Genomic DNA, 27,238 nt, shown 5'->3' with positions numbered 1-27,238 from the left:
CACAATCAGTGACTGAAAAATAAGTTTTACTTAGCAATATTTTAGAAAACAGCAAACAAACAAAAACAAAACTTTACATTAACTGACTTAGTGGCATTTCCATAAAGACAATAGCATCATAATGAGAGATCGGAAACACCTTCAATCGAACAGAGGTGACTTTGAAGACATTGACTGATTTGTGAGGCCTCCATCACTACATTATCAGGTGGGGTTCAGGGATTTACAACGGCCTTTCAAGGGTGTATGCACAACATTCATGGTGTGAACCTCACTTTTAATCTTCTTGTTTAACGTGAATTATTATTGTCTACAAATGTTAAACATTAGCTGTCTGTTTATTAAGAAGGCACTAGAAACAAAAGAAAGTGTTAGTGTTACAGTACCATTTCCTTTTCTGGTTTCTAATCATAAAGTCCCGACCATAAAACCTTGACCATACACACCTTTTTCATGATCTGTTGCAAGAGGGATGACGGACTGAACGTATAGTACACATTAACATACTGTTAAGTAATGTTGTCTCATAAATGTACAGGCACATGACATAAATACCATGTTTCCATTAGTTGTATTAATTGTGTCATAGTGGCCAAATATGAAACACATTCAGAGGTCTAACAAATGTCATGGAGAATTTAAGGCACTTTGGGGATCACACTGTCAAAAATCCAAAAACTACCTAAAGCAAAAAAATAATGTGGCAGAAATACTATGAAAGATAACAAAAACAAAAAAATGCCACAAAAAGCTATCAAGTATTCTCCATAAATGCGTAGATATGCTTTTCTCTATAGTATAAATGACTTAAGCTTCTAGACTAGAGTACAAATCTACCTGCTGTGCATAATTGGCAAGGCCCCTAATAAAAGCAGTGCATGAAGCCAAAGTCGCAAACCCCAACAATCCTCCTTAGATCCCAAAATCATGCTCGGGGATTTGAAAAGCCAATAAGCTTAGAAGAAAAAGGGGAGGGGAGAAAAAAAGAAGCCCTTATGACCAGTTGTAGGAGCAACACAAATCAGAGGATGGCTGACAGTCACAAGACTGTGATATGAGGAATGTGAGCAAAGAAGAGACATTGTTAAAGCTCTTTCTCGTCCCCTGGAGGCACATGTGTATTTTTAATCTTTAAAGCTTGTTAGGATATTACCAAAAACTACAGTTGCACTTTCTAAACAGCAGCAACAGTTCTGTAGGAGAAAAGTGTTGATTCCGTTGAAAAAGCGGAAAAATCTTATAAATACACATACCGCATATTTGGCACCAAAGAAATTGTAGATATACTCAAAACGTAATGTAATAATTTGGACATTTCCTTTAGTAAACAACACATCCTACATCTTCCTATCTTCTTGACAAAACATCTCAAATTAATAGTAAGGCAAACTACATCGAGTCGAGACCTATTTAAATGACTACATTTAACATTTCCAGCAAACAATAATTCCTTTTTCCACATGCTTTCGAAAAACATAGCCAAATATATTTCTTTGAGGCTGAGCTGTGAGCCGAAGAAAAATATATATTAATCTGTGTGTACACCGCAGCTGCCCAACTGTATGATTCAAATCCACATGGATAATGTACAACATTTTTGTTTGAGGCTAAAGAGAAACAAAAAAGCCCTGTTGAACACCCTGAGCATACATTACTTTGGCTCTCTTTGGAGAATAAAAAATAAAAAAAAAACTAACTAAAGAAACTGCTCCTAAACAAGGCAAACTCTTTCAAACATAACCAGCCAAATAAAGATTGGCTCTATTTGATGAAAGATAGCATGAGTAACAATCTCAGCAGGATCCATTTTCCTGTTGTGTGTACGGCTCTAGAGACCTATTCCTGACAGGGTTCACTAGCTGTGCGTGTTGAGTGTTGACAGCCTGGCCATTAAATGTGAAACCCTGGCTCGGATCGAAGCACAAGCACTGGTCAATAGAGCTCTGTGTGTGTGCGCGCACATGTGAGTGAGAGACTATGCAAGCGGATACGCAGAGCAAATCACAATACAAGCATTAGAATAGCGCACGTGCAGTAAGATAACTCGATTATATTAACTCAAAAGCTGAATATGAAAATCCTGTGCCCTCTGCCAAAACCTTCAAGCAAATCTAACCCGCAGATTAATCTGAATACAAAATAAGACAATGTCATATAAAAAAATAAAGACAAACATCCCGATTGTAGAAAATGATCCTCCTAAGTGGGCTACAGGAGGTTCAGGTGAGGTGCTGCTTGGTTGTTACATGATGGAGCAGTTCTCCGGCTTGGTGCGACTCTGAAAGAGGAGGTGACAAAGTGCACTGTCAAAAGTGTAGAAGACATTAACCTACCAAAATAAGCAACTAAACATCAGGATTGACTTGTCAGAAATGGATTAATGTTTCATATTCCTAGGGAAGCTGTCTATCACTCATCCTTTTCAGATCCTCCACCTAGCAGCTGAAAATCAACTCGAATGGTGAGAAGAAAGTCTAATGTTAAAAAGAAAACACCACTTAAACACTTTAACATGAAGGAAGCATTACACTGATTCCACATATCTTCTTTGCTATAATATACTTATTTATAAAGTCTTAATGCAAGTAACAGCTTATCAAAGTTGCAATGCTTTATACATGTATATGTTATGCTCCTCTTCTGTCAATAATTTAAGTTTCCCTCCTGAGGCCATGAGTAATTGTGAAATTTGCACAAACCTAGGAACTCAGTGAGCAGCACTGGCAGCAGGGCCGGGATATTCTCTTGTATTGTATTGTGTCTTTAAGTCTGAATGTGTATTTTGGATTCAGATTAGATGAAGACAAACCGTATGAGGGATGATTCCCCAAAACCTCCTCTTACAAACAGTTTGCAAAACTGTACCTTATGCTGTGTAATTACTGTTCATGCTGCAGACTGACAGTACCTGTCTGGGCTCATTGGTGCCCATGAAGAAGGAATGTCCCACGAGGCCCTCAGGTAGACCCCCGCTGCTGCAAACACCGCCGCGGTCCGATGGCTGCCCACAGGAGTCGCAGATGACTGTGCGGCTCCGCAGGTTGTATTCATTGTCTCCACCGCTTGTGCTGTGAGCTCCCTGCAGGGGGCGACACACAACAGTTACTGCACACTGCTGCCTGACTAGGGGATGCTATGAGAGTGGACTTTTTCCCCGTTGCATAATGTATGATGTTTTCAGATTTGCTGGAATATTTAAAGGCAACAGAGGAGGCAACATTTACCATTTCCTCATCATCTTCTTCTTGGAAAAGGGTGCGTGTCACCTTCCTCATGGCCATTTCCTGTTGGTGAACAGAGATGAAAAATGTTAAGGTAGTGAAGTAAGAAGATCCAGAAATGTTTATTTCAAAGGGAAATGAAGACAGACCTCTCCGTGAGCACTGATGAGGCTGGTCTGTAGGAGGTCACCAGTGCCCCAGGAGCTCTGGGTCTTCCACAGCAGGTCAGTGGGGGGGTTGTGGCTTCCACCACCAGATGCTGCCCAGATCTAGCAAAAAACCGAGGTGACAGAGTTTGCAAGAGATAAATTACTTTAATGAACATTTTTACCTGCATTGTTAACATTCAGGCTTGCTCATGCTTGTTAGCCCCCCCCCCCCCCCCCCCATCGTTTAATTTTGTAGGCACATTACAGAGACTTCATATCAGGGGTAACAGGGTATCAGGGGCAACAACTTCCAAAACTTACAGTCACTGTTGCTCCAGCTTTCAGGATGAACTTGGGGGGGAACTTGTAGACAATGGGGGCTGCATTCCCACTTTGTCTCTTCACCTGCCAGTTGCCCAGTGGTTGATCCTACAGGAGAGGAATGGGAAGACAGTGTGAGTTCCTTTGAAATTTACTAGAGATTAGACACAACCATAAACTGGTGAAATGTGCTGTGAAATGACCTTGAACCAGATTAAAAAAAAACTTAGTTACCTCGTCAGCCTTGTTGCTGAGACGCACGTACTTTCCCTCCAGGTCAACCTCGTCCACAGTGATGCGGCCGCTGGCCGACGCGTGCTGACTAATGCGCGTCTTGGTCACAGTGCCCCCCGCCAGGCTGGATGTCTCGCTGTCATTGTCATTGAGGCGGCGCTTCTTGGTGCTGCCTGTGCCGGAGGAGTTACGGCTGCTAGAGGCGGCGGCGGAGTGGAGAATGCGGCTGGTGTGACCGTGGCCTGAGCCAGAGGTCCGTGTCACTGTGACCTTGGTGGGTGGAGGGCTGGGTGACAGACGCAGTCTGGGGGGAGGAGACACACAAAGGGAGGGAGTGCAGCATAATGTTACAGTCTCACATTTTAAAACCAACAGCTGCAGACGTAGCATTATTAGCATTAGTATTCACCTTAACTGGAACTATGGTATAGGGGCCCGACCCAGGAAAAGCATTTGTGTCCACAGTTTGTGTTGCATTTTACTCGGATTACAGTGATTTTAACTTTTTTATACACGGTTCTTCTCATGGAGCACCATCTACAACCAATACTTTTCTGAATTGTTAGTGATACCCCATCTCCTCCCATACCCTCTGTTTTACAACAAACCGTCTCACCTCTCCTCCTCCCCCTCCAGCAGCTTCCTGTAAGCATTAATCTCCATGTCCAGGGCCAGCTTGATGTCCAGCAGCTCCTGGTAGTCATCCAGCTGCTGCTGCATCCGCGCTCGGATTTCAGCCATCTCCCGTTCTTTATCTTCAAGCCGCCGCCTCATCATGTCACGCTCCCTTGACAGAGCCTCCTCCAGCTCCCGCACCTTGGCCTCGCTGGCTGACAGCTGATTTACACACAGGTTGGTCAGTTAAGACTGTCCAAATTGGCAGTCTGTACATGCTTTGTTAGTCTGTTTAATAAGTCAGATGAAGCTTAGCGCTAAATTCATCAATGTTGCTTGTTCAAAGAGTCTAATCAGCATTTGGGAGCATTCATGTCTGTTAGGGGCACAGCAACATATGAATTACCAAACCACTGACAAATAGAGAGTCAAACTATGAGTGTGTGCGTGTGTGTGTGTACCTGTTTCTGTATCTGGGTGAGCTGGCTTGACAAGCCCTCCACTCGAATCCGGGTCTGCTGCAGCTCTTCGTGTGCTGCTCCCACCATGTGGCTGTTCCTGTCAGCTGACTGACGGGCATTCTCCAACTAGCAGAAAGAAAGGTGCTACAGTCAGTTCTCAGCAGCGGTAGTACTGTTTTGCAGAAAATTATTCTTTGGCTTGTTACCTCCTACGAGCCTTCTTATTAAGTGAAGTAATTTAGAATTAGTAATTCCCTTTATAGATTTTCTCAAGGGGTCCGGTAAAAAACATAGAGCAGCTCAGCCTCAGTTTCATTTACAATTAAACTACAATGACAGAAACTGCTGATTGTTTATCCACATTCCTCATTAAGATTCCCACTGGACAGTAGTTATGTCTATTAAATACTTTTCCCTCCTGCATGTAGATAAAAAGCAAGAGTCAACCTAAGGAAGGATTTTTATACCCTGCGGTAAACTAATATGTTGTGCGATAAGGATATTAATCGAAGGACTGTGCACTATTTAACAGCAACCGCACACAAAGCTGCTCTCTACTTTGGCTCCAGGTTTGGCAGCATCCACAAGTACCTTGGACTGGTAGGTCTTCTCCAGCTCCTCCCTGTAGAGGCGGACCTGATCCTCCTGCTGAGCTCTCATGTCAGCCAGGGCCTCAGCCAGCTTGCTTTCGAATTCATTCATCCGCCCGCCATCGACCTCGATCAGGCGAGACTCGTGCCGACGCTTGGACTCACGCAGCTCCTAAAAACACCAAATATATGCTTATACGCTGCAGAAACACATTCAAACTCAGGAATTTGTCTTTGACACATGCCTACTCTCACTGCGAGTTGTTGATATGATTCATTTGACTTACTCAATTATCTAGTACTTTATAGCAACTTTATTAAACTGCAATAAATGAACGTGTATTGATTTTTGATTTGTTTTCTTTTGGGTACTTTGCTATTGCGCTTTGCTTTGGTCAATGAACTTAATTGCAGCGATTAGACAGTTGCAGTGCAGTAATTACTTGTTTAGCGGTACAGAGCTTCAGCAGATAAATCTACTAGTCTGGTGACCTTTAAACAATCCTAATCATTTTGTACAAATTTGGTGGGAAAAACACATAAGTTGCCTGTCCTGGTCTTGACTTGTCTGGGGAGTTAAAATAAAAATTATGATTATTATAATTTAAACCATAGCATTTAACGAAATGTGTAAATATTCCTACTTGAAAATAAACCTAAGATAAAATAAAGGAGAGGTTGGAGAGAAACATAGTGCATTTGCAAGACAGAGCTGAAGGGGGGATGAAAAACCAAAAGTAGGTAGTTGGAAGTCAATCAATATTCTGTGTACAAGATGAAAAGTAGGACAGATGATTTAGACAGTTGTATAACAATAGAAGGGTTAAGGTGAAGAGTGGGAACCTCATTGTAGATGTTCTTCTGGAACTCCAGCTCCTCCTTCAGGGTCTGCAAGCGGTTCTCCGCATCCACTCTCCTCAGCATCTCATCCTGCAGCTGCTTCTTGGCATCGGCTAAGTTGCCTTCCAGCTGGGAGGGAGGAAGAGGAGGAGGGATAGGATGGAGTGATACAAGACAAAAAAAAAATTAAAAAAAATCATCAAACACAGCTCAAGATGTGATCTGTGCAGTCAGGTTGGTTTCAGAGAAAACCTGATGTTCCCCTGTGTGGCCAGTGGGTGGAGTGAGACCACAACTGTACCTGCAGAAGTCCTGCTGTAACATTCATTGATAAAATAACCAGCAGTAATGCAGTAATACGTGCAGTAATACGTGCCTGCTTTACAATTTCGTGCTCATGCATATTCAAAATTACTACTTAAGTAGTAAATACTGAAAGTATGAACCACATTGAAGATAGACACCAAGTAAAAGCTGGTAAACAAAACATTTTAAACTTTTGTCCCCAGACTAAAATTAACAGCTCTGCAATTTTTGCCTGTCTATAAAACGCCAACTAAGACTTCAGTTGCGACAATTAACCTTTTACCTTGGCCAGCTGTGCCTTGAGATCCTTCACCTCAGCCTCCAGGGCTCGTTTCTCTCCCAGGGCAGTGGTGAGAGAAGCATCTTTAGAATTGAGCAGGGCCTCCAGGTCCCTCAGCCTGACCAGAGCTGCCTCCAAATCAGATTCCTTCTTACTGTTCCTGTTTAGACACGAGACATATAAAGTATGCAGATTAGTTTACTGGTTTTGAACAAATTTGTTTACTGTTAGCCCACATTATCATGGTGTTTCGAAGAACAAGAAGAGCATGTTTCTTTATTTCTTCTTGAACTAAAACATGATAAAGCAGTGGTCAACTGCACTGCACTGACAGAAGCTGTGGATGACACAAGCTGCCATTGTTTAGCGCAGTCAGTACAACAGTTGCCCATGGCTGATGTGAACTGAACTCACACCAGCACAATAATGCACTGTTAATAGTTCCCCACATTGAATAAGAGCCCATTAAGCTCCATCTCAAGGGAACCTGTGTTGAATTAAGAGAATTCACGTTTGTTTCGCATGTGCTGGGACATGCATGCTCCGCCTCTCCTCTGACATCTCAGCAGGAACCAATTTAGAAAACTGGTTTGGAAAAAAAAAAAAAAAAAACTTGGATCTGCCCATGGAAAAACAATACATTCCCAGCAGAAAATGAAGACAGAGTAGGAGAGAGAAGGGGTTTTTAGCCATATAGGATGATCATGAACAGCCAAGGAGGAAATGGGCTCCCCCTTATTCTATTTGGCCCTGAAGGCTTGTCTTCATTGTCACTAATAATGGCCATCTGCCGGGGGAAATGGCTTCCAGGCTGCTCACACAGACCTCACAGTCCTGCGGTCACTGCCAGCCACTGGAAGTGGAATGAGTAGGCAGAGTGAGCTACAGATACTCCACACAAACGTGGCACAAACACACTCACGGTGAGAGAAAAGTTACAAGGACCAAGCCCATTCGCAAGCTGTAACTTCATGAACAAAGCTGTAATTTACTGCTGTATGATACAGCAATCAATATAAATCATTGCATCCAACAAACACACCAACAAGGCTTTTGAAGAGCATGAAAATTTAATTCTGCTTCCTGAAAAGAACTGGGACAAAAAGACTAGATAAAATAGTGAAACAGCAGTACTACAGTACGGGCTGCACACTTCAAGGATAAAAAGAAAAAGGCAGAAAATGGAAAATGCTGAAAAGAAAATTAATGACATGAAAATGAATTCTTTCAGCTTTACAGATGTACAATCAAGCTTAGAGAACTCCAATGGGTAATAACATAAAAGGCCTCCCAAACTGCTCACTGTTCAGATTAAAGACCGAGAGGAAAAAGAGAGAGCGTGCACAGCAATTAAGCGGGTCCAAGTCAAGTAAGCATCACGGTGGTTCATGCACACAAACACACGAGAAGAATCAGACATCTTACATCAATCAGGGATCCTACTGAACAGAGTTTCATTACAAACAGTTTGCTTTCCTATACGAAGGAAATTTCCATTAGGTGCTCCTCACAGGAAAAAAAAAACCCAAAACAATTCTTACTTTTGGGGAAGATATAATGCTGCGTTTCTCTTTTAGAGGTGTGCTGATTCAGCCTTTGTTTCACTTTTAGAAGCTGTAGATTGTGGTGTTGCAAATTCATTCAAAAACAAAACTAAAACGACAAGATTGTTGGGACCAGATGTTCGAACATTGCCCTATTTGCAGCAAAGCACCCATTCAGGTGAGTTAAATACAGTCTTCAGATGGCTGTAAAAGCTTTGGGCGCAGGGAGAATGAGTGCATTCCATAGCATAATTAATATGTATGTTGCATTAAAGTAAGTAGTAAAGTAAAGTTAGTAAAATAAATGTGCTAAAGAAAAATTAAGAGTTAGTTTTAGTGATACTTTGCCTATGATCCAGGTGTGCAAGTATGCAGATGCACAAGTAGAAGTACTGGAGGCCTGGTCTATAAATACACACAAAACGAAAATGATTCAAGGACACACACACAGACACAGCAAGCACCTTGTAACATTTCCTGAACTCTTGAGCCTTACACAGCTAACCCATTTGAACATGTCAGTCGTCAATCGGACGTCTCCGCAACAGGAGGATTAGTAACTGAGATGCAATGATACGTTACCCGCTTTAAATTATTATCTAATGATATTATCTTGTTGTGGCTGTACCAACCTAATAGAGTTCAACAACATTTGGCTGGTCATGTTCCCTAAGGCCCGTCCTGCCGCTTTTTACTACAACATAACGCGTACTTTGATAGCAAGCTCAAATCAGTCCAAACAGATCTGTGTAATGACAGGGAGGCAAAGAAAGATGTGTTTTCTTTTTATTTAGCTGGGTTGTGAAGTGTGAACGCATTAGTGATTCAGTGCACACACAGTTTTTTCACATTTGTTTACAAATCGAGATAAACATTGTCTAGACGGCATTTTATTTAATTTTTTTCCCAATGAAACATTTTAACAGTCTGATTCTGCAGGCACATGAATGCTTGAGTGTGAGTGTAGGTGGCTGCTGTGACATTCATTAGTGCTAATGGCCCCAGTAGATCAGCTCCAGCAGTGAATTTATGGACAGAAGTGGCTGCGTTGTACCGACGTGCAGCTCGACTATTCTCTTCGTGCACAAATACGACACAAGGACAGAAAGACTATGTCACAGAGGAACATCACACAGTTTAACAAGTTGATGAATGCTTTTAATAGAACTTCTTACACTACGTGACATTTGTTAGATGTACCAATTACACTGCACAGGGACTGGAGGCTTAGTCAGCTGGTAGCAGCTCTGACAGACCGAACTGTAGGCACAGTGGTGCTGTGAGCTAAATATGGTACAGAGCTCACAGTGACGATGCCTACATGCTGATGTTTAGCAGGTTTAAGGTTTAACGTTAGCTAATTAACACTGAGCATAAACAAAAGGTGAAGCATATTGATGAGTGTTTGGTCATAAACCAAGGTTGGAAACATTTAAATTTAAATGTTTCCAAAGACACTAGTTGACTCTAGTTACATTGTATTGATATTGATCCAAAACAAAGATATTCTGCTCACAAAAGGTAGAGCAGATTTGTTCTTACAACACAGTTCAAACACAGCGGTCCTGAACTCAGGCAAAGATCTCGTAGTGAATCTGAAGATTACTTATTTGCCGTCAGCTTGCAAACATGCTCTGATTTGAAAGATTTGTTTTCTCCTTGCCAGAGGTGTTTTTTTTTTTTTTTTTTTTTTTTTTAACCTTTGGTGCAAAGGTGTCAATAACTTTCACAGTCTCACAGTCAGACATTATTAGGGGGCAATGCAAACAGTTTGACAGAAGGCTCACTGACACACACTGCGTCCACAAGTGCTAACAGCCCCCGCGTTTGTGTTTGTTTGTGCATCAAATGCAGCAAAGACTTCATTCACAGCTGTGTGTCTGGGATGGTAAGTAAAGCAGCTCAGTGAAGTTTTACCAGCATCTTCAGAGAACCTCGGAATTCTGCACGTAGACTCAACACAATGAAAAGTTATATAAAGCAAAGAAAATCACCACAATAGCTGATTAACATTTGGCATTAGCATTACTTTAAATTCTAGTGATAATATCTTTGTGATGTAACATTCATGACAAGTGACTTGTTAGTAGGTGATCAAACGTTCAAACGATCTTGCAGACGAGTGTTAAGAAGCCAGTTAGTGCATTTATTTGTAATTACTCGAACTGTGACTATTTGTAATTAGTATTACTGTTCTCATTTTCAGTGGTTGGAGAAACTGTTTATTTAATTTGCCTGGGTCCTGTGTAGCAGACTTTGCACTGTGCAGCACTTTCCAGATCAAAAGGACTCTACCAAATCACAGATACAGTTTGGAGGCTTCTGTGAAATAGGAGTGGCATTAGGGACTTTGAACAAGGTTGTGCAAAACAGTTGAGCGCAAAATGTTGCATCCCTTACTTTGAAATGGCAAAAACAGTAAAACTGTTTCATTAAATTTCATTAAAACATTCTCTTTATGCACTCTTTGGCATTTGTGTTGCTTCTGATAATGAAAGAACATATATATGAGTTGGAATTAAACATTATGCTAATAATAAATTTCATTTCAATTTAAATTCGATTTCACTCAACTGTAGGAAAGATAAGATGGCCAGCCTCCACACAATGCTGAAGCCAAATGTTGGTCTTAAACTTTGGTGTTCAAATACACAAAATTTGATTTCATTCAGAGTATAGCTCCTGCCTGAAGTAGGTGCACTTCAGGCACTGAAGAGGCCGGCATGAGCAAACATTGCAGCACATGGGCCAAATCACAAAGCACAAGCCAAAACTTTGCTGGTGAATATCCCTGTATATCCCATAACGGCAACTAGCTCATGCATTTCCAAAATAAAGTAAACAATTCAGAGTAATTCAAATGTAGGTTTCCTTTATTCTTTCCAAAGGTAGCACATTCATTGTCTGACCAAATGTGCAATTGTGTTCTGTACATGTGTATGAGCATATAGATTTTTGTATATTTTTATGACCTAACACTAACTTTTGTTATGAACTGGGTATGAGAAGATGCAGGATGTTTGCATATATGGCCCTGCACACATCTTCCAATACAGTACCCTGTTTATGCAATACAGCACAGGGTTTGAGAGAGTTCTTCAGGGAGGCGTTTCTTTCAGACTACCTGTTTATATAATCCAGTATGAACTGTGTAATTACAGAGCCTCAGCATAAATATCCTCCGACTTTCTGTTTACTTTCTGTTCTACTGAAGCATGAAAGCCTCTCAGTTTGTGTTCAAAAATGTATTGGGTCACTTTCCAGTTATTTCTTTTTAAGAATCGCACTATTAATATTTCTAACACAATACACAGTAAGGATGGGACATAAGCCCAATGACTGTGGGACTGAAAAAGGCTGAGAACCAACACTGAACAAACAAATAACATTTTGGAAAAGTAGGTTAAATGTGATAATAACAACAGCACGTATCATCAAGTTAATGGAAATTAGTTGCAAGTACAATAAGGCAGCAAAGTTCTTTCTAGGTTTGCAATCCGAGAAAGTTATTTGTGTCCGAAGGACAACACACTTTAAATTTTGCACAAAAAGAATTAAGAGCAGAAAAAGTAGTGTAAATTTAGTGGGATTAATTTTCAAATGTAAACCACTTTACTTCTTTGTCATGCTGTCTTTCCTCCTACACATAAATGTCTGCACCGTTGGGAAAAAAAGAAAAAAAAAAAGAGTGAAAAGTAAATGTTTTGAGCGTCATTGCAGGAATTTATGCTGCAATATCAATGCTCTTTAAGCCATGAAAACACAGACCAAATAGGGTAAATGACTCATTTTGAGCCACAGAGACAAAATGGGAGCTACTGGACGGAGACAGTGTGAGATGGGGGAGAGGAGGGGAAGCTTGTGAGGGAGTGAGAAATGGAAATGTGAAAAGAACGACAAAAAAGAGAAGGGGGAATAATAGAAATGAGAAATTTGAGGAGGAGGAGAAGGAATGTGTTGGCTCGGCTCCCGTCCTCAAGGATGACTCATAGCTATCTTTGTCCACCTCAGTAACGAGAAATGAACCCTGCCTCGTGAAGTGAAAGAGAGAGAAAAAAAGCCCACTCTCCCCCCCTGTTTTGCTATGCCGTTGCCACAGCAACCAAGGCCTTGTCATCAGGCCTGCTAGTATGCCATTTCCACCACGCTGTGGACGCAATGGAATAAAAAAAAGTGGACTTTTCTGTAGAGATTTTCAAAATATCTCAAAAAACATTGGGTGTGCATTTTATATGCTTTAGAAGCAGACTAACCTATAATTTCCACTGGATATGGCAGGCGAATTAGTGCAGCCACTCTGGCAGAATTCTTTATGTGACCTTGGCAACACTGATGCCAAGTAGTTAATTAGCTTTGGAAAGTAATACATAACCGACCAATTTGGAACATAAATTTTGGAACTTTAGAGCTGATGCACATTTAAGGGCAGAAAGCATGAAAAAGAATCTCATAATTGCATGTTCAATTTAGTATTAGCACTACTTTAACATACTGCACTTTATTTCTAAAACAGCTACAGCAGGTCCCGCACAAGTTAAATCTGTGTCCAAAACATACTACTTTACCAGATTTCCAAGCATAAAACGTGAGACTATAAAGCCTAATAATCTGTTATTTGCAGTAATGGAGCTACCAAATAAATCTCCTTTCTCACTTAGCAAACCAAATCAATGGTCTCACTACTAAAGTTAGCATGCTGTAGTCCAAAAGCCTGTCGTGCAGTGCCAATGTCAGATTGTCCCTAATAACGTGAAGATGTAATCTTGGCTTGATCTAATTTAAAAATGTCAGTTTTTTAAATTCAGTTAAAAATCCAGTCCAGTTAAGTCCAGTTAAAAAAAGAAAATAGATTTTATTTGCCCAGGCTCTGAGGTTGGACAAATTAAGATTTTTTTCAAACGCCCCATTTTTGCAAAGACAAATTTTTCATACAAATTAATAAAAAACTGTTGGACTGTATATACTCTCTCTCATTAACCCAAAGCAGAAGGAACAGTGTGTCTGAATAGAGAAGTTCTTGCTGATTCAAAGGAGAAAAAAAAAAAGTTACATTCACCTATGTTTTACTGAAGTGGCAGCTTTAATCTCAGAAATATGTTTTCTAACACTAAGCAAACTTTTTTTTTTTGGGTGGTAATTCGATCTCGCTGACCTTTTGCAAAGATCTCAAAGCCAACCTTTTCTTAATTATTCTTGCTGATAGCACAAGCAAGTTTGACTAACATACTATTATTTACGGTAGCTCTACTGAGACAATAAACATACTAGCTGCAAGGGACAGATACCTTCATGCACACACACACACACACACACACACACACACACACACACACACCTGGGAGCTGCCCACAACAGCTGCAGCCTTAGTGTTTACAACAGACCCTTCCCTGCAGCACTTTGCACATCCCTTGAAGCTGTACAGAACCAAGGTTTTTCCCTGCCTGCATGTTTAAAAATCACTGACTCCGTTTGAAGCCGCCATAGCTAACAATAGATCACGTGCTGTATTTCCTGTAGTACTGCACAAAGGGTACGTTTCACATACAGAATAACCATTCATATGGTATGTAACTACATAAACACACACACCCCTTCGAGCAGACTTGTAGTGGCATGCTAGGGTGGGGTTTCCCTGATGACTCACAGCTCAAATGCAGAAGAGAGGGGGAAAAAAAAAAACTAAAAGGGGGGTTCTCCAAATTCCCTACAGATTGTCTGTTCTCTTCTCAGCCCACCTTTCCTTTTTCCATTCTCACTACATTTAATTTAGCCATTCTAGAAACACTGGAGGGAAAAAGTGAGTAAGAGGAAGGTTATTGAATAATGGGATTTTAATAAACAAACACAGGAACCCAGAAATAGAAATGACGTCAGGAAAACACTAAAGTAGAGTAAAACACAATACTAAGGGGTATTTTAAAAATTACCATTTAATCTAGCAAATATATTTTTTTTTATTTGAAAATGCATTAGCCTAAAATAAATAATGAAATTTAATATAATGTGATGGTAATTTTGCCAAATGTCTACTTCTGGTCAAGCAGTTGTCTGGTACCTTCATGTATTTAAGTGCCATAATAAGCAAACTAAATTACTTGAAAAGATATTTGGCTGATTCCAAGTGTAGTTATGACAAAATTGCCAAAATAACATAATTGTATCAGTGTAAAGATTTCAGTAAAATGTGAGAACAGCTCTGTGTGACAGGAGTGCCAATGATGCAGAAGATTAGAATCAAAATAAAAGACTGAAACTAAAAAGTTAGGATTCTCTTGTTGTATTTTATTTTTTTGTTATCACAAAGACCAGTTAGAAAGGAATTATTTGTGGACTTACACATGATATTGTGCAGTCATAGAAAAACAAAGAAAAACAACAAATTATCATATTTAATGCCATGGTATGAGTGGGTATTTGGCACCAATTCGACAGCTGACAGTTACAACTGTTAAAAATAAAACCAAATGCAATAATGAACTAAAGGACGAATAAATGAAAATGGATTTCGTTTTCTTTGGATAAACCGATGGCTAATCAAACAATGATGCACATTATACCTTTTAAACATGCCATCTCAAGCCAGGCGTCTCTTTCAAATGCGTTGTGCAACTCTTACAAGTACTATGCAGCAAAGGAAACATTACGAGTTGGCACATGACAGTTTCCTGTGTCTCCTCTGGGATGAGAAAAAATATCAGCGACTGAATGTTTGTATATGCACGTGGGATGAATTACCAGAAACCGACAACACCACAGCCGTTGCCAAGGGCCACCTCTACACATCCACACGTGACAAATGGGAACAGAGTACTTGGTGTTTCCAGTCTTAAAGCTCAGCAAATGTCGAGCGTAACCAATTGATGTTTTTGGGGAGCTGACGTCTGAGGAGACGACCGCAGAGAGCGGGGGGGGGGGGGGGGAGACTGAGAAGATGGGCAATGTTCTCCTATGTCATGGTTTTGTTTAAGCTGTCACAAAAACAAACTTTGTAAACTGAAAAGAATTATCAGTACTCGCTTTGTCCCATTCATGACTGCAAAAATTAGCATTTGCTAACGCATTTACCTAAGTAAAGTGTCAGTCAGCAGGTACACAAAGGTGTCCCACCCGTTGATAATGTCTGTTAAGAGACAATGTGTGTGTGTGTGTGATCCTACAGGCACTCAAAGCCATATCAAACAGCCCTTGTTCCTCTCTCCATGGTTAGTTGGTGATTCATCACAGAGTGAGTCAGATGCCAGTTGTCTGGTCTTTGTTTGGTTATAAACCACATTTCCCTGGTACTGAATTAGATTATCTGCACATGGGCACAGACGTAGCAACTTTGCCCATTTATTTCACGGTGTCGTTAAATAAGTAAGTCAATGAAAGTAAATATAAAGAATGTTAGCGATGAACCTTCATAAGAACGGTTTCATTAATAGTTACTATACTCACAATGATACATTGTTATAATATTTCTTGAAATATTCCAAACGTGTACAGTACATTTCCAAGTAACTAATAAATCACCTTCTCTTATCTTCTCAGCACAGTCTTGCTGAATCTGTAGACACTGAAAAAACACTTTGCATCCCTTTGATAACAGGTTCGGCGGCATTGCACTAAGCGATAGAATTCCAGGTCAAAAGAGCCTTCTGCCAATAAAACATGATGCTATATGTTACATTAATCCTACTTCTTAACTTGGCAATTCCTATTATTCGTAATTTCTCAATTTGTATACTAAATTTTAACTTTCATTAACGAGAGAACTCTGCGCTGAATCACTTGTGCTCCATGTCATTACAATAGATCGTGGTCCAGCATTGGAGGGAAGCTCCTGCTCCTTCCATCTACACTGCTGCTAATGTCGAGTTGAAGCTAAACAAAACCCATGCGGAGACTGAGACTGTGATGAGTTCTGCTGAGAATCCTTTAGCTTGTGCTAGCCAATGAGGAAAACTATTTGATGCTTGAAATATGACTAAGTTGTGGCTGTGGGACGAGCCTGACGACTGGGCGCTCTCACGCGATGTGAAAAATCAACTGGCATCAAATACAGGAAACTCGCTGATGAGTGTATGACAGATGCAGATGAAATCTGTTTGTACATCCACATTGAAATGTATCTTTTGCAGTGAGCAGTAAAACATTAAAAATTACACGGCACTGACTTTCTGAAGCTTTCCTGCCATTGTCTAACCTCTGGCAAACTGAACTGTGGCAAACCCCACCCATCTGGCAACAACATTAAAAAAATATTTTCCAAATCCTTGCTAAACCAGAAGAGTGTGTGGCTGTGTGTGTGTGTGTACAAAACAAACTAAAATGCTAGTTGTGCATGAAGTATAGGTAAAACACAGTTGATACCGATTTAAAATTTCTGCTAAGCAGCATCTAACGAATGTTAAACCATTCTGTAACTTAGGAATCACAGCAAGATGCACAAACTTGGCTCCTAATCGCATTTCCTCAGTCCTAATAAACAAGAGCAAAAGTTAATGCAGAACATCTGAAACATCTCAGATTGACTCAAAGTAGAAAGAGATTCCTCAGAAACTCAAGTGTCCGGTTTAGATTTAATAAGCAAACTGCTCCAAACATTGCATTCAATTTATATCACAACTGTTACATAACCAACAAGATGGACTGGAAATGGTTGAGGTTACAGTGAACCCACAGTGCCCACTGCTCAACAGGAAGAGAAAAAAGGAGCAAACAAGAGAAAGAAAGAAAGAAAGAAGGAAACAGAGGAGGAGGGACAAAGACTCCATAGAGCTCCGCCATCTTAAAATGATTTAGCCTGTCCATGTGCAAGTGACTCATCAAGGTCCTGGCTGGCTCTGAGGCCTCTATGGAAACTCTAATTCTATAAACTCCACTTTAACACACACACACACACACACACACACACACACACACACACACACACACACACACACACACACACACACACACACACACACACACACACACACACACACACACACACACACACACACACACACACACACACACACACACACACACACACACACACACACACACACACACACACACACACACACACACACACACACACACACACACACACACACACTACACTATCCTGCCAAAACCTCATCTCTACCAGGTTCTGGTCTGCTAAAGACCAAGACCAACTCTCTCATTACTAGCAAACCATAAAGCCTGCATAGATGGCTCAACACAGCAGCCTTCCAGCACATTTACAGGCCTGCTACATCTGTTTCACATTGCAAAGCTTTCTGTTAGAGGCTCAGAGAACAAACAGTCACCAAACCAGGCAGCCATACACTCAGACACCTACTGACATTATCTATAGAATAGCTGGTGAAATAAACCATGAACTACTGAGAATGGACAGTCACAGCCCTAAAGCTATAATAAGAATCAAGATAATCAATAAATCCTCTCGGAAGGAAAAAGTAATCTGCAGCTTATTTAACAATTTAAATGTAGTTTTCTTATTTATGTTAATCCTTTAATTTTAAAATAGTCTTTTTTTTTTTTCAAATTAGCAGCTCCAGCCGTTGTCCAAGTTGTTAATCAGTCTGGAGAAATTGGGCAGGGAAAAAACAGACCAAAAACTTTATTTAAAAAAAATTCTCTTTAGGATAATTCAGGCATAAATTATTCATTGATCTCACAACTAACCACTAAACAAGACTTTTGTGGTACTTAAGAAAGTGTGTTTAGTACATTGCAACACTTAGCTAACACAGAGCTATAAGATCTAATTTACATTACGTCTGATCTTCCCCCACCTCCCCTTAGAGCTCTCATCTGTCCCTGCATGACTCAGTGTGAGAGACGATTGTGTGTTGTCACATAAGACAAGCTGAGATCATCATAGGGAAACACAGGGCTTCCCCCTGAGGCAGCCTGAAGAACAGAGCAAGATGAGATCAAACGGCATGAGAAAAGATGTACAGTAGCACAGTGAAATGTGCTAGTGGTGACGGTGGTTAGTTGCCTCGGGGAGCAGGGCTCATCATGCTGAGCTTGACTTTTATCCATGAAATGTTAATGTTCTGGAAAATAAACCGAATTCCGTTTTTTTTTTTTTAACCAAACTCTAAGGCTGCTGCACATTTGGACACATAATAACAACAACAAAAACATAGACATTTTCATTACAACTGGCATAAGTGTTATTAGTAACATCAATGGCGGCGTTTCAGGATCTTGATATTGTGCACACTGGCTTACTAGAATGACTTCCAGGCAAAGTTAATGGAATGAAGCAATTGTTCAGTTAATTTGTTTTACCTGTGCGTTTCTTGATAGGACAAGTGAAAGTGCCTGGCTGTGACACGGGTCTATTGGTGCTATAATTATTCAAGCAGAAGAGGCAATTATGCCAGGAGAGGTTTTCTGCCGACTGTGGGCAGCACTGTACTCTGGTTATTCAGTCAGTTGTGAAGGAAGTGGTCAGACTTTTACAGACACAATGGCTGGATGGTTAGATCTGGCACATAAACAATGAAATAAACTGATCACAGAAACCTAGCAACCTTAATTTGTCATGCAAACTAATTACACTGACTTAGTAACAGCATGTTATAATCATTCATTCTTTATATAGGCTGCAATAGTAGACTGAGAGTTATGACAAGAAGATGATGCTACAATATGCTTATAATATGCCACAGTTCAGACTTAAACTTAGATATCATCTATAGTTATTTTTATTTTTTTTATTTTTTTTTTACATGGAGTAGGTACTTTGTCAAACGATGATTTGATTAGGAAAATTAATCTACAACTATTTTCTAAATCTAAAATTCGAATGGTGGCTCCTCTGTTTGTCTTTTGTCATCTGACATTTTGCAGACAATGCCATTAATCAGTAATGTGTATGATAGTAATTGATAGCTGCAGCTCCAGCTTCTCGTTCCTAGAATGAAGCAGAAAATATTGGGTCCACTACGAACTAATAACATATCACTACTTATTTTGTTAATATACTGTATTTTATATCAAGTAACTGATATTGCACCTTGGCAGACTTATCTATTCATTGATTTACAATCTCTTAAATTACTCTAAGGTTGTAGTGCGTGTTTCCATGCCAGAGGTACTTTCCCCATCTGCTTTTGAAAGGAATTATAAAATACCTCTGTTGCCACTGGACCACTGAAACTTGTTTTGAAAACTATTTAATTTTAAATGTTAATAAACTCGAAATTCAAGGCTTAACTGCATGATCGAGACCTGCATGTAGACTTGCTCTTTACGAAGACACTTTTTATCTCAACAAACTTGACAAGAGCAAGTGGGAATGAGTCCTCCTGGGCTAACAATAGCAAGCGAGTGTTACCTTAGACATGTTTAGAATTTCCTTCGGGTTAAATATAGAAACTTTACTCACTAAAGCACAAGCTCTGACTAATAGTAGACCACTTCATATGACGTCTACCACAGCAACCACTACGCCACAGTCTCCCCCCTTGTACTTCTCCTTTTTTGTCACAGGACAAGGTTGGCAAAACATTGCAGTTTCTGTTTATCGCGCTGTGTGCGTTGCTGTGTCCGAGTCTACTATGTCGCTCAGAAATATCACTACAGAAATATGTGATGTATGATAAAAGGCAAAGTCTATAGATCCTTATCAGAATATAGTTTTATACTTTAAAGCGTTGAGGAAATGTAGTAAGTTTCAAAAGAAGTGTCCTTCAACCCACACTCTTTATTGCTTATCATTTTATGGGACCATAAATTTGTAATCACTACCAAACTGCAAAGCACATTTACAGAAGGCCAATACTGAAAGAAAATGTTCCCAATAAAGGAAATGTGTTACGCTACAAGTGGACTTCCTGCTGTGTTTTCTGATAGTCAGCCTAAATAATACATATCAGCAAGTGGATTTGTTGTAAAAACTTGTATACTGCACGGCATCTTTGTATTATATTGTATTTCTGTCTGCAGCTGCACCAGGACATGTTCATCCATGCTCAGTCTGCCATAGGCCTCATTAAATTCATTTTTGAAAGCACTGTTCCAACAGTAAATGTCTGAGAGCTTCATCTATCTTGCGCCACACCCTATACTACACCGTGCTGACAGGTGGGCTAGTCGGAGATGAGTTAAATCCCTGCTTCTAAGCTTTCAAGGTAGATTTGATGTAGAAAAAGGGCTTGGCTGTTTACTTTACAGCAGTCTAATATTTATCAGACAAACTTTGACCCAAGGTGCAGTGCATAGAAAAAAAAATATAAAAAAAATAAATAAATAAAAAAAAGAGAGTGATACGCATCTATAACATAAGACATAAGAAAAAGTAATGTGGAGAAAATAGATGAGGGTTGGTTACAACGTTTATGTTTTCATAACTGTTGAATTATTACAATGAAATTCTCAAATACTACACATACTTAAACATGCAGATAAATCTTCTAAACCTAATGTCAGTGTTCCTTCACGCCTCTCAGCATCTCCAACAATCTTCTCTTTATACTGACAGCGTTTAATTTTGCAGTGCTTGCACAAAATTCTGGCTCATCTTACATATCGTGGATGTCTGAGTCATAGCTCATCAGTTGCCAAACAAGAGAGGCAGAGGCTTTTTTTTCCCCCCAAAACGAACTCAGTCAAACTCCAAAGATGTGGCCTTCCGACGCACTTATTAACGTTAACGTCTTGTATGTGAACACATGATCATGCAACTCTATAGCAATTATGACAATGCGATATGGCACAGCCCTAGGACGTAATTCAACCTGGGTGGTACGTTGAAGAAAGAGCATGGCCAGTTCCTCTCACACATTGCTGACGTTTCAAAGCCTTCGGCACAACTGCTTGGTTAGACTGGGCACGAGACACTAGACAGGAGCAGCATTAAAGAAACTAACTTTCTCAACTTTCTGTCTCAACTAAAAATCATGGCCCTAAGCTTCATGTTTAGAGGTCACTTTTTTCCACAACCATTTCAATCCACAACTGCTTGTACCACATTATGCAGGGTGTTTCTGCTGTTTTAAATTATTTACAAGTCAAATAATGCTGCAGGGAGAATGGCAGCCTGACCGAACAGCTTGAATGTGTGCCTCAAGGGGAAGAGCATGTGTTCCTTCTAGTGGTTTTGCACACAAAGACTTGTGTGTAGAGTGGCAGTGTCAAAACTTTGGGTTAAACAGGTGTGTCCAGTCCACTGAGCTAAAACGACGGCTCCACCTGTTGCTGCGTGTCATGTCAAACTTGGGAGGAACAACAGAAAAAACCAACTTTTTCAGGGAGGGGGGGGGGGCTGTTCTGTGTTTGTCGTGCCACCATCTGTCACCTGAAGCTCAGTTCGGCGGCAAGTTAAAGCAGCCTGTCCGTGTGTAATAATAAACCCGACTTCCCGTTATACTGAGCATAGAGTCAGCCATTAAAAAAACCTCTGAGTCACTGCCCTGTCACACAGCCAGGACAAAACTCCCAGAGCACTGTGGCAACCAAACACCAAACACTCAGACTAAAGTCTATCAGATAAAGCTGCCCCAGCCTGGACTGAGTGATTTTTTTTTCCATCCCACATGCGTCAAAAGTTTGCTTCCTTTTGGTGCTGGACCTATTGCTGCTTATCCAGACAAGAGCCTGGAGAATTACAATCGGCACAATGATAAGGTGGAGAAGAATAATACTGTTCTCTCAACACTTACAGGACACACACACACCACCTTTTATTCAAAGAACACAACACAGTCTTCACCCTCACCCACCTACAGTATGTGCAAATTTACAAAGTACTGACAGATGAGTCTAGGACACTGACAACCATTGACACAACAATGAAGGTCAAGAAGATCAAAAACACACGAGCCACATTAAAGCTACATTTCCTGCAGAAGGTTTTCATTCATCTTTCCACATGCAGCAGCTCTCCGGCCACACCCACTGTGCTGTGTGTACATTTAGATTCAATGCATATGTCAACCCATGTTTCCAGTGTACACGCACACACTGCTGTTTCAACAATGACAGTCCTCTATCTGAGGAAAAAAGGCAAAGTATAAAGAGAAAATGTTTAAAAATGCGGTGGGGGGTGGGGTATAGTGCAAGCTCCTTTTGTGCTTTCATTTTCTCAAACTCGTCTAACTCAAGATAAACCTTGCCAAGACGGTGTCACATTCCTCGGAAGCTGAGGACTATGACAGCAGTCTGATCTGCAGACATTCATCTATGTAGCTGCAATCAAAGCACATGAGACAAAGAGACCATCGGGTTGGAAGTGAAATGCACAATCTTTTTTAAAAGAGGCTACAATCCTCAGCTAAAGTCAATCATTTATCAACTGCTATGATCTCACACAGACAGACGAACCTTTAGTGGCATGTTTGCTCAAAGGTCTCGGTAACTTTTTGGTCTTTTAATGTGACTTGTCAAATATTAACTTTGATATATTTTCACCAGTGACAAAAATGTTTTCTTTTAGATTTAGATTTATACAAGTGTTAAAAGCTGTTACAAATCCAGGCAAAGCACAAGAGTTAGTGCAAGTGACTGTGAATTGGGCAAAGTTTTAATTCCGAGTTATTAGCACCGTAGTCGCAAACAAGACTTTCTTTTACTACCACAGTCCTTCCACCTTAACAGGTGATGCTATGTGTTAAAGGTGGGGCCCATTTGCCCAGAGGTTTGTCAATTCCACATCCCCAAAGGCCTCAAGTGACATAACTTTATTTGCTAACTGATGTGTCATACAACGTTAACCGCCAGGAATGTCAGTACAGTGTTAACGGTTGGGTATGGCTCCACGCATTCCAGCTACAAAATTAGGGTGTTGCACCATTTAGTTGTGAACAGGGGGGCAAAAGATGTAAAAAAAAAACAGCAGCCACATGTATAGCTATGTTCTCCCCGAACTTACTTACTTACTGCCTTAAGTCACAACATCTAAAGCCGAAATGCTGATTTTCCACAGAGAAAAACATTGCTGGCCTATGATCCGAACATCGGAGCCACACAGACATTCCTAAATTACTGTGAGACCACTTGTGAAAAGGCAGGGAATTCCCCGACTAAGAACCCAGACAGCAGCAAATAAATGGTATGTCATCAATACTGCAGCATAGTACTGCAGAATTATAGATGGCTCCAAGTGCCTCTGCCAACTCTGAAGTACTACAGCATGAAAGCCCTGTTTTACTGCACAAAGAACAGAAATGTTATGGTTGATGCACATAATACTAACTACATATTGAATATATCACAATATTATTTTGTCATGTCTTTTATACTAAGTCACATTCACACTTCACTGCTGACCTAGAGCCCCTCCCATTCAAGCTCCTCCCTCTTACCTGGCTTTGAGCTCCTTCTGCTCCTCCTTGATTTTGCCCAGCTCCAGCTGCAGACGGGCTCGCTCCTTGGCCACCTGGTCTAGGGTCTTGCGGGCATCAGCCAGTTCATTCTCATAGGCCGCCTTCATGCCCGACAGGTCGCGGCTCACCATGGACTCGGACTCAGTGATGCGCAGCCGTAGCCCGGCGTTCTCCGTCTCCAGTGAACGCACCTTGTCGATGTAGACAGCCAGCCGGTCATTGAGGTTGGACAGCTCCTCCTTCTCCTGCATCCTGGTGATGCGGGCCGGGGAGACGGAGCCCCCAGGACCACGGCTGGAGCGTTTCTGGCTTGGGGTTTCCATGGCGATAATGGCTCAGCAAAAGGTACAGAGAGGTCGAGTCACTGGCTGTGGGCGAGGAGAGTGAGGAAACGTCATTAAACCACTGTATACACAGTGTTTACGGTGCGTTTCCAGGGCTGCCTCCCAGTAACATGCTAAACTGTGAATCATGTCTTAAACTTTAATACAATTTAGGTTTGCATAAGCCTTGCATAACCCTGATCCTTATCTGGGCAGCCCATCTTGAGTGCGGGATCTTCTTACCCTTTTGTATATTAATGTATTATACAAAGCTTGTTCACAAGGTAGATACATTAATTTTAGGAAGAAAGAATACTATTACATAAAAAAACAGCGGTAGGATTTTTGTTCCCTTTTCCTACTTTTACTGCTCCTGATAACGTCCCTTAGTCACACTGGTATTTTTCACTGCAACACTGTCATAACATACGTCTTTCTGTTGTTTTCTTTGGCTCCATTGACTTGTTGTCAGAGAAGTTGCTTCACACTCCAACCAAACATAATTACCACAAAAACCAACCCCCACAATTTTCCTACTCACAATGTTAATTACATTCTTTATCACCATTCTCAAAATGCCTATCCTAACCAGGGAGAGAAAAGTAAATGAAAATAAATCCCTCCTGCTGTGCCTTCCAGAGTTTACAGTAAAATGGAAGATGCTAAACAAGTTTTAATTATATTCACTCATTTACTGTGATCAGCGTGTTCTACAATGAATGTCTTTCCTATCATCACATGCACCTGAAAGGATCGTAATACCAAAAGATTCAATCATAAAAAAAAACAAAAACAAGGATCCCCATGGATGGATGCCCATATATGATCTAGAACTTTGAGTTTTCTTCATTGTAACAGGAAAAAGGGGAAATCGTATTTTTTTTTCCTTTCTTTAATGGAACATGCCTCAAATATTTGAAATCAAAAGCAAAAACTGTACAGCAAACAATTCCAACTACAAATCCAAAATTTCATGGAAAAAATAAAAAAGCAATAAAATCCTGTTTCTTCTGCCTCCAACTGCTCTATTCTGCAATTATGGAAGCCTTCAACAGCCCTCCCCTACAAAATAGCTGGAAAGCCTTTTCCAGTTTGGCTCAGGAGTGGGTGGAGGCACAAAATTCTGCTATCCATCCCCTCATCGCCATTAGCCTACCAAAAGTGCACACAAGGACATGCACGCCCATGTGGGTGGGATGGCACACACATGCATGCACATGATGTGTGTGCACACCGAGAGGGGCAAACCCTTACACTCACACAAGTACTCTCTCAACTAACTCTGAATAAATGAAGCACCCATTTAGGGTCCTAAAAATGTGTTGAGCATTTTCAGGTGCTGTGTGATATCCCAATTTATAATAACAGCAGGCATTAAAATCAGCTGCAACTTTCTAAGTGACAAAGTTAATCCACACCAGTCCCTGCCAAAATATGGCTCTAATAATGGCTTTAAGCTGAACAAGCTAAACAACAACATACGTAACATAAAAAGCAGTGAGACAAAAATCTGAACCTTACCTCCGTTCTTAGAGAACCTCTTGACTGCAGACTACTGCAGGGACTAAAAGTGATTGTACTGGACCTTTCTGGAAGTTTATCTGCTGGCTTGAGTGTGTGTGTCTGTGTGTGTGTATGCTGCTGTGAGTGTGTGTGCCGTACCCCGGAGTGTAGAGAAGAGGATCCGATGAATAATGCAGTCTTGCTCTCTGCTGATGTGGGTGTGTGCGCCCTTGGCTCGTGCCCTGAACTGCTTTCCTTTCTGTCGCTCACTGCACATGTACCTACTGCTGAGGAGGGAAAGAGGAGGCGGGAGCAAAAAGAGGACAGGGAGGGTGGGGCAGCAAGGAGGAGTCAGGCTAGACAGACTGTGTGTGTGTGTGTGTGTAGCTGCCGCTGTGCTTTATCTCTGTCTGCACTGCCTGTAGCTTTTCCTTTCTCATTTCAAGTTCGACAGAACCCTCGCTGACAGACTGACCTCAGCGACTGGTGCAAGTGGCCTGTCAGTAAAACAAACTTTACAGCTTTAAGGTGGATGAAAGTGTGTGAATATGCACATCTCATCCTGCTCTTGCCTCCTGCTATAAATAATATATTTTTACTCCACTTTTCTGGATCTAAACAACTGTGGCAGGCAACTCTACAACTGAGACATGGAGGAGGAATTTCTCTGTTTTACAGAATGAAAAGAAAAACCCTCCGTGCTCTCGACCTTGTCCCACAGAAACCCAGAACACAGCACGGTAATCAAACAAGTCCAAAGCGCAAACAAATCGTTCATCGCCTCTCAGCAGCATTCTGCTCATGACCATTGGCAGAAAAATAGCCTGTTCGCAAGCTTGTCCACTGAAACCAAGAAGGAAAAAGTCCGCAAATGTTTGATATTATATTGGTGGATGGTGGAATAATTCCCACAAGTCATCTTGAATGTCCAAAGGTCTAACATTCAAACTCTAGCTGATCCCGACCTTATATTTACTTCTACGGGGTGGAGTTAATGGAATCATGGGTCCAATCGAGTTGTGATGCAAGGGAAAAAAGATGTTTTCTGCGTCTGTGTGTATGTATCTTCTTGCCATGGAAATGGAGGTTAGTCCATTCATGTGTGTGCGTGTGCGAGTATGAGCATGTGGTTAAACAAGGGGCACGACAGCTTCTCTGTTTTTGGGCATGGGGCAGGCCCAGTGGCTAAGGGAGTATACCGGCTCCAGTGTGGCCTTCCAGTGGAAAGGATCCGTCAGTCTCTCAAGCTGCCTCTCTGAGTCACACATCCCATTAACAAGCAGTTTTTCTTTTCACTTCTTTCTCTTTCTTTATGTCTCCACCTTAAGTCTCTGTGTTTCCATGGAAGTCACTCTAAGGCAGGAATGCTTGACAGGCAACCACAATATGTCTCTTCAACAAGCTTTCCTGTGAATCGTCATTCTTTTGCCTTGTTCTGCCTGTGTGCCTTCCTACCACCTCACTACCCACATTTAGGAAGCTGGTGTCATCAAATGTTTTGGGCTTTAAACGTGACTTAAACAACCAATTATTAAAAACA

The 27,238-nt window shown here is 40.9% G+C and overlaps 1 protein-coding gene across 2 annotated transcripts; it reads right to left on the bottom strand.

The window, feature by feature from the left end:
- Window positions 1–9: 9 nt before the first annotated feature.
- Window positions 10–26,402, bottom strand: LOC137130030 (lamin-A-like). 2 transcript variants are annotated; one of them, XM_067509599.1, is made up of 13 exons: window positions 25,858–26,402; window positions 23,852–24,240; window positions 7,021–7,177; window positions 6,435–6,560; window positions 5,593–5,763; window positions 5,002–5,127; window positions 4,542–4,762; window positions 3,926–4,229; window positions 3,692–3,799; window positions 3,371–3,490; window positions 3,225–3,284; window positions 2,909–3,079; window positions 10–2,278 (listed from the first exon to the last, which is right to left on the bottom strand). In XM_067509599.1, the coding sequence occupies exons 2-13, from the start codon at window positions 24,193–24,195 to the stop codon at window positions 2,243–2,245; spliced, it is 1,944 nt and encodes a 647-aa protein (XP_067365700.1). In that variant the 5' UTR covers window positions 24,196–24,240; window positions 25,858–26,402; the 3' UTR covers window positions 10–2,242. The 2 variants fall into 2 exon arrangements, with proteins under 2 accessions (XP_067365700.1, XP_067365701.1); XM_067509600.1 differs by lacking the exon at window positions 25,858–26,402 and adding an exon at window positions 25,717–25,856.
- Window positions 26,403–27,238: the final 836 nt, after the last annotated feature.

Source organism: Channa argus, chromosome 7, assembly GCF_033026475.1.
Source record: "Channa argus isolate prfri chromosome 7, Channa argus male v1.0, whole genome shotgun sequence".
NCBI lineage: Eukaryota > Metazoa > Chordata > Actinopteri > Anabantiformes > Channidae > Channa > Channa argus.
This window is presented reverse-complemented; position numbering and strand designations above follow the sequence as displayed.

Coding starts and splice junctions, on each gene's coding strand:
- LOC137130030 (XM_067509599.1), bottom strand. CDS start 24,195: ATGGAAACCCCAAGCCAGAAACGCTCCAGCCGTGGTCCTGGGGGCTCC. Junction 6,561..7,020: donor TCAAGGCACAGCTGGCCAAG/GTAAAAGGTTAA, acceptor CCTCCCTCCCAG/CTGGAAGGCAACTTAGCCGA. Junction 3,080..3,224: donor AAGAAGATGATGAGGAAATG/GTAAATGTTGCC, acceptor CGCCCCCTGCAG/GGAGCTCACAGCACAAGCGG.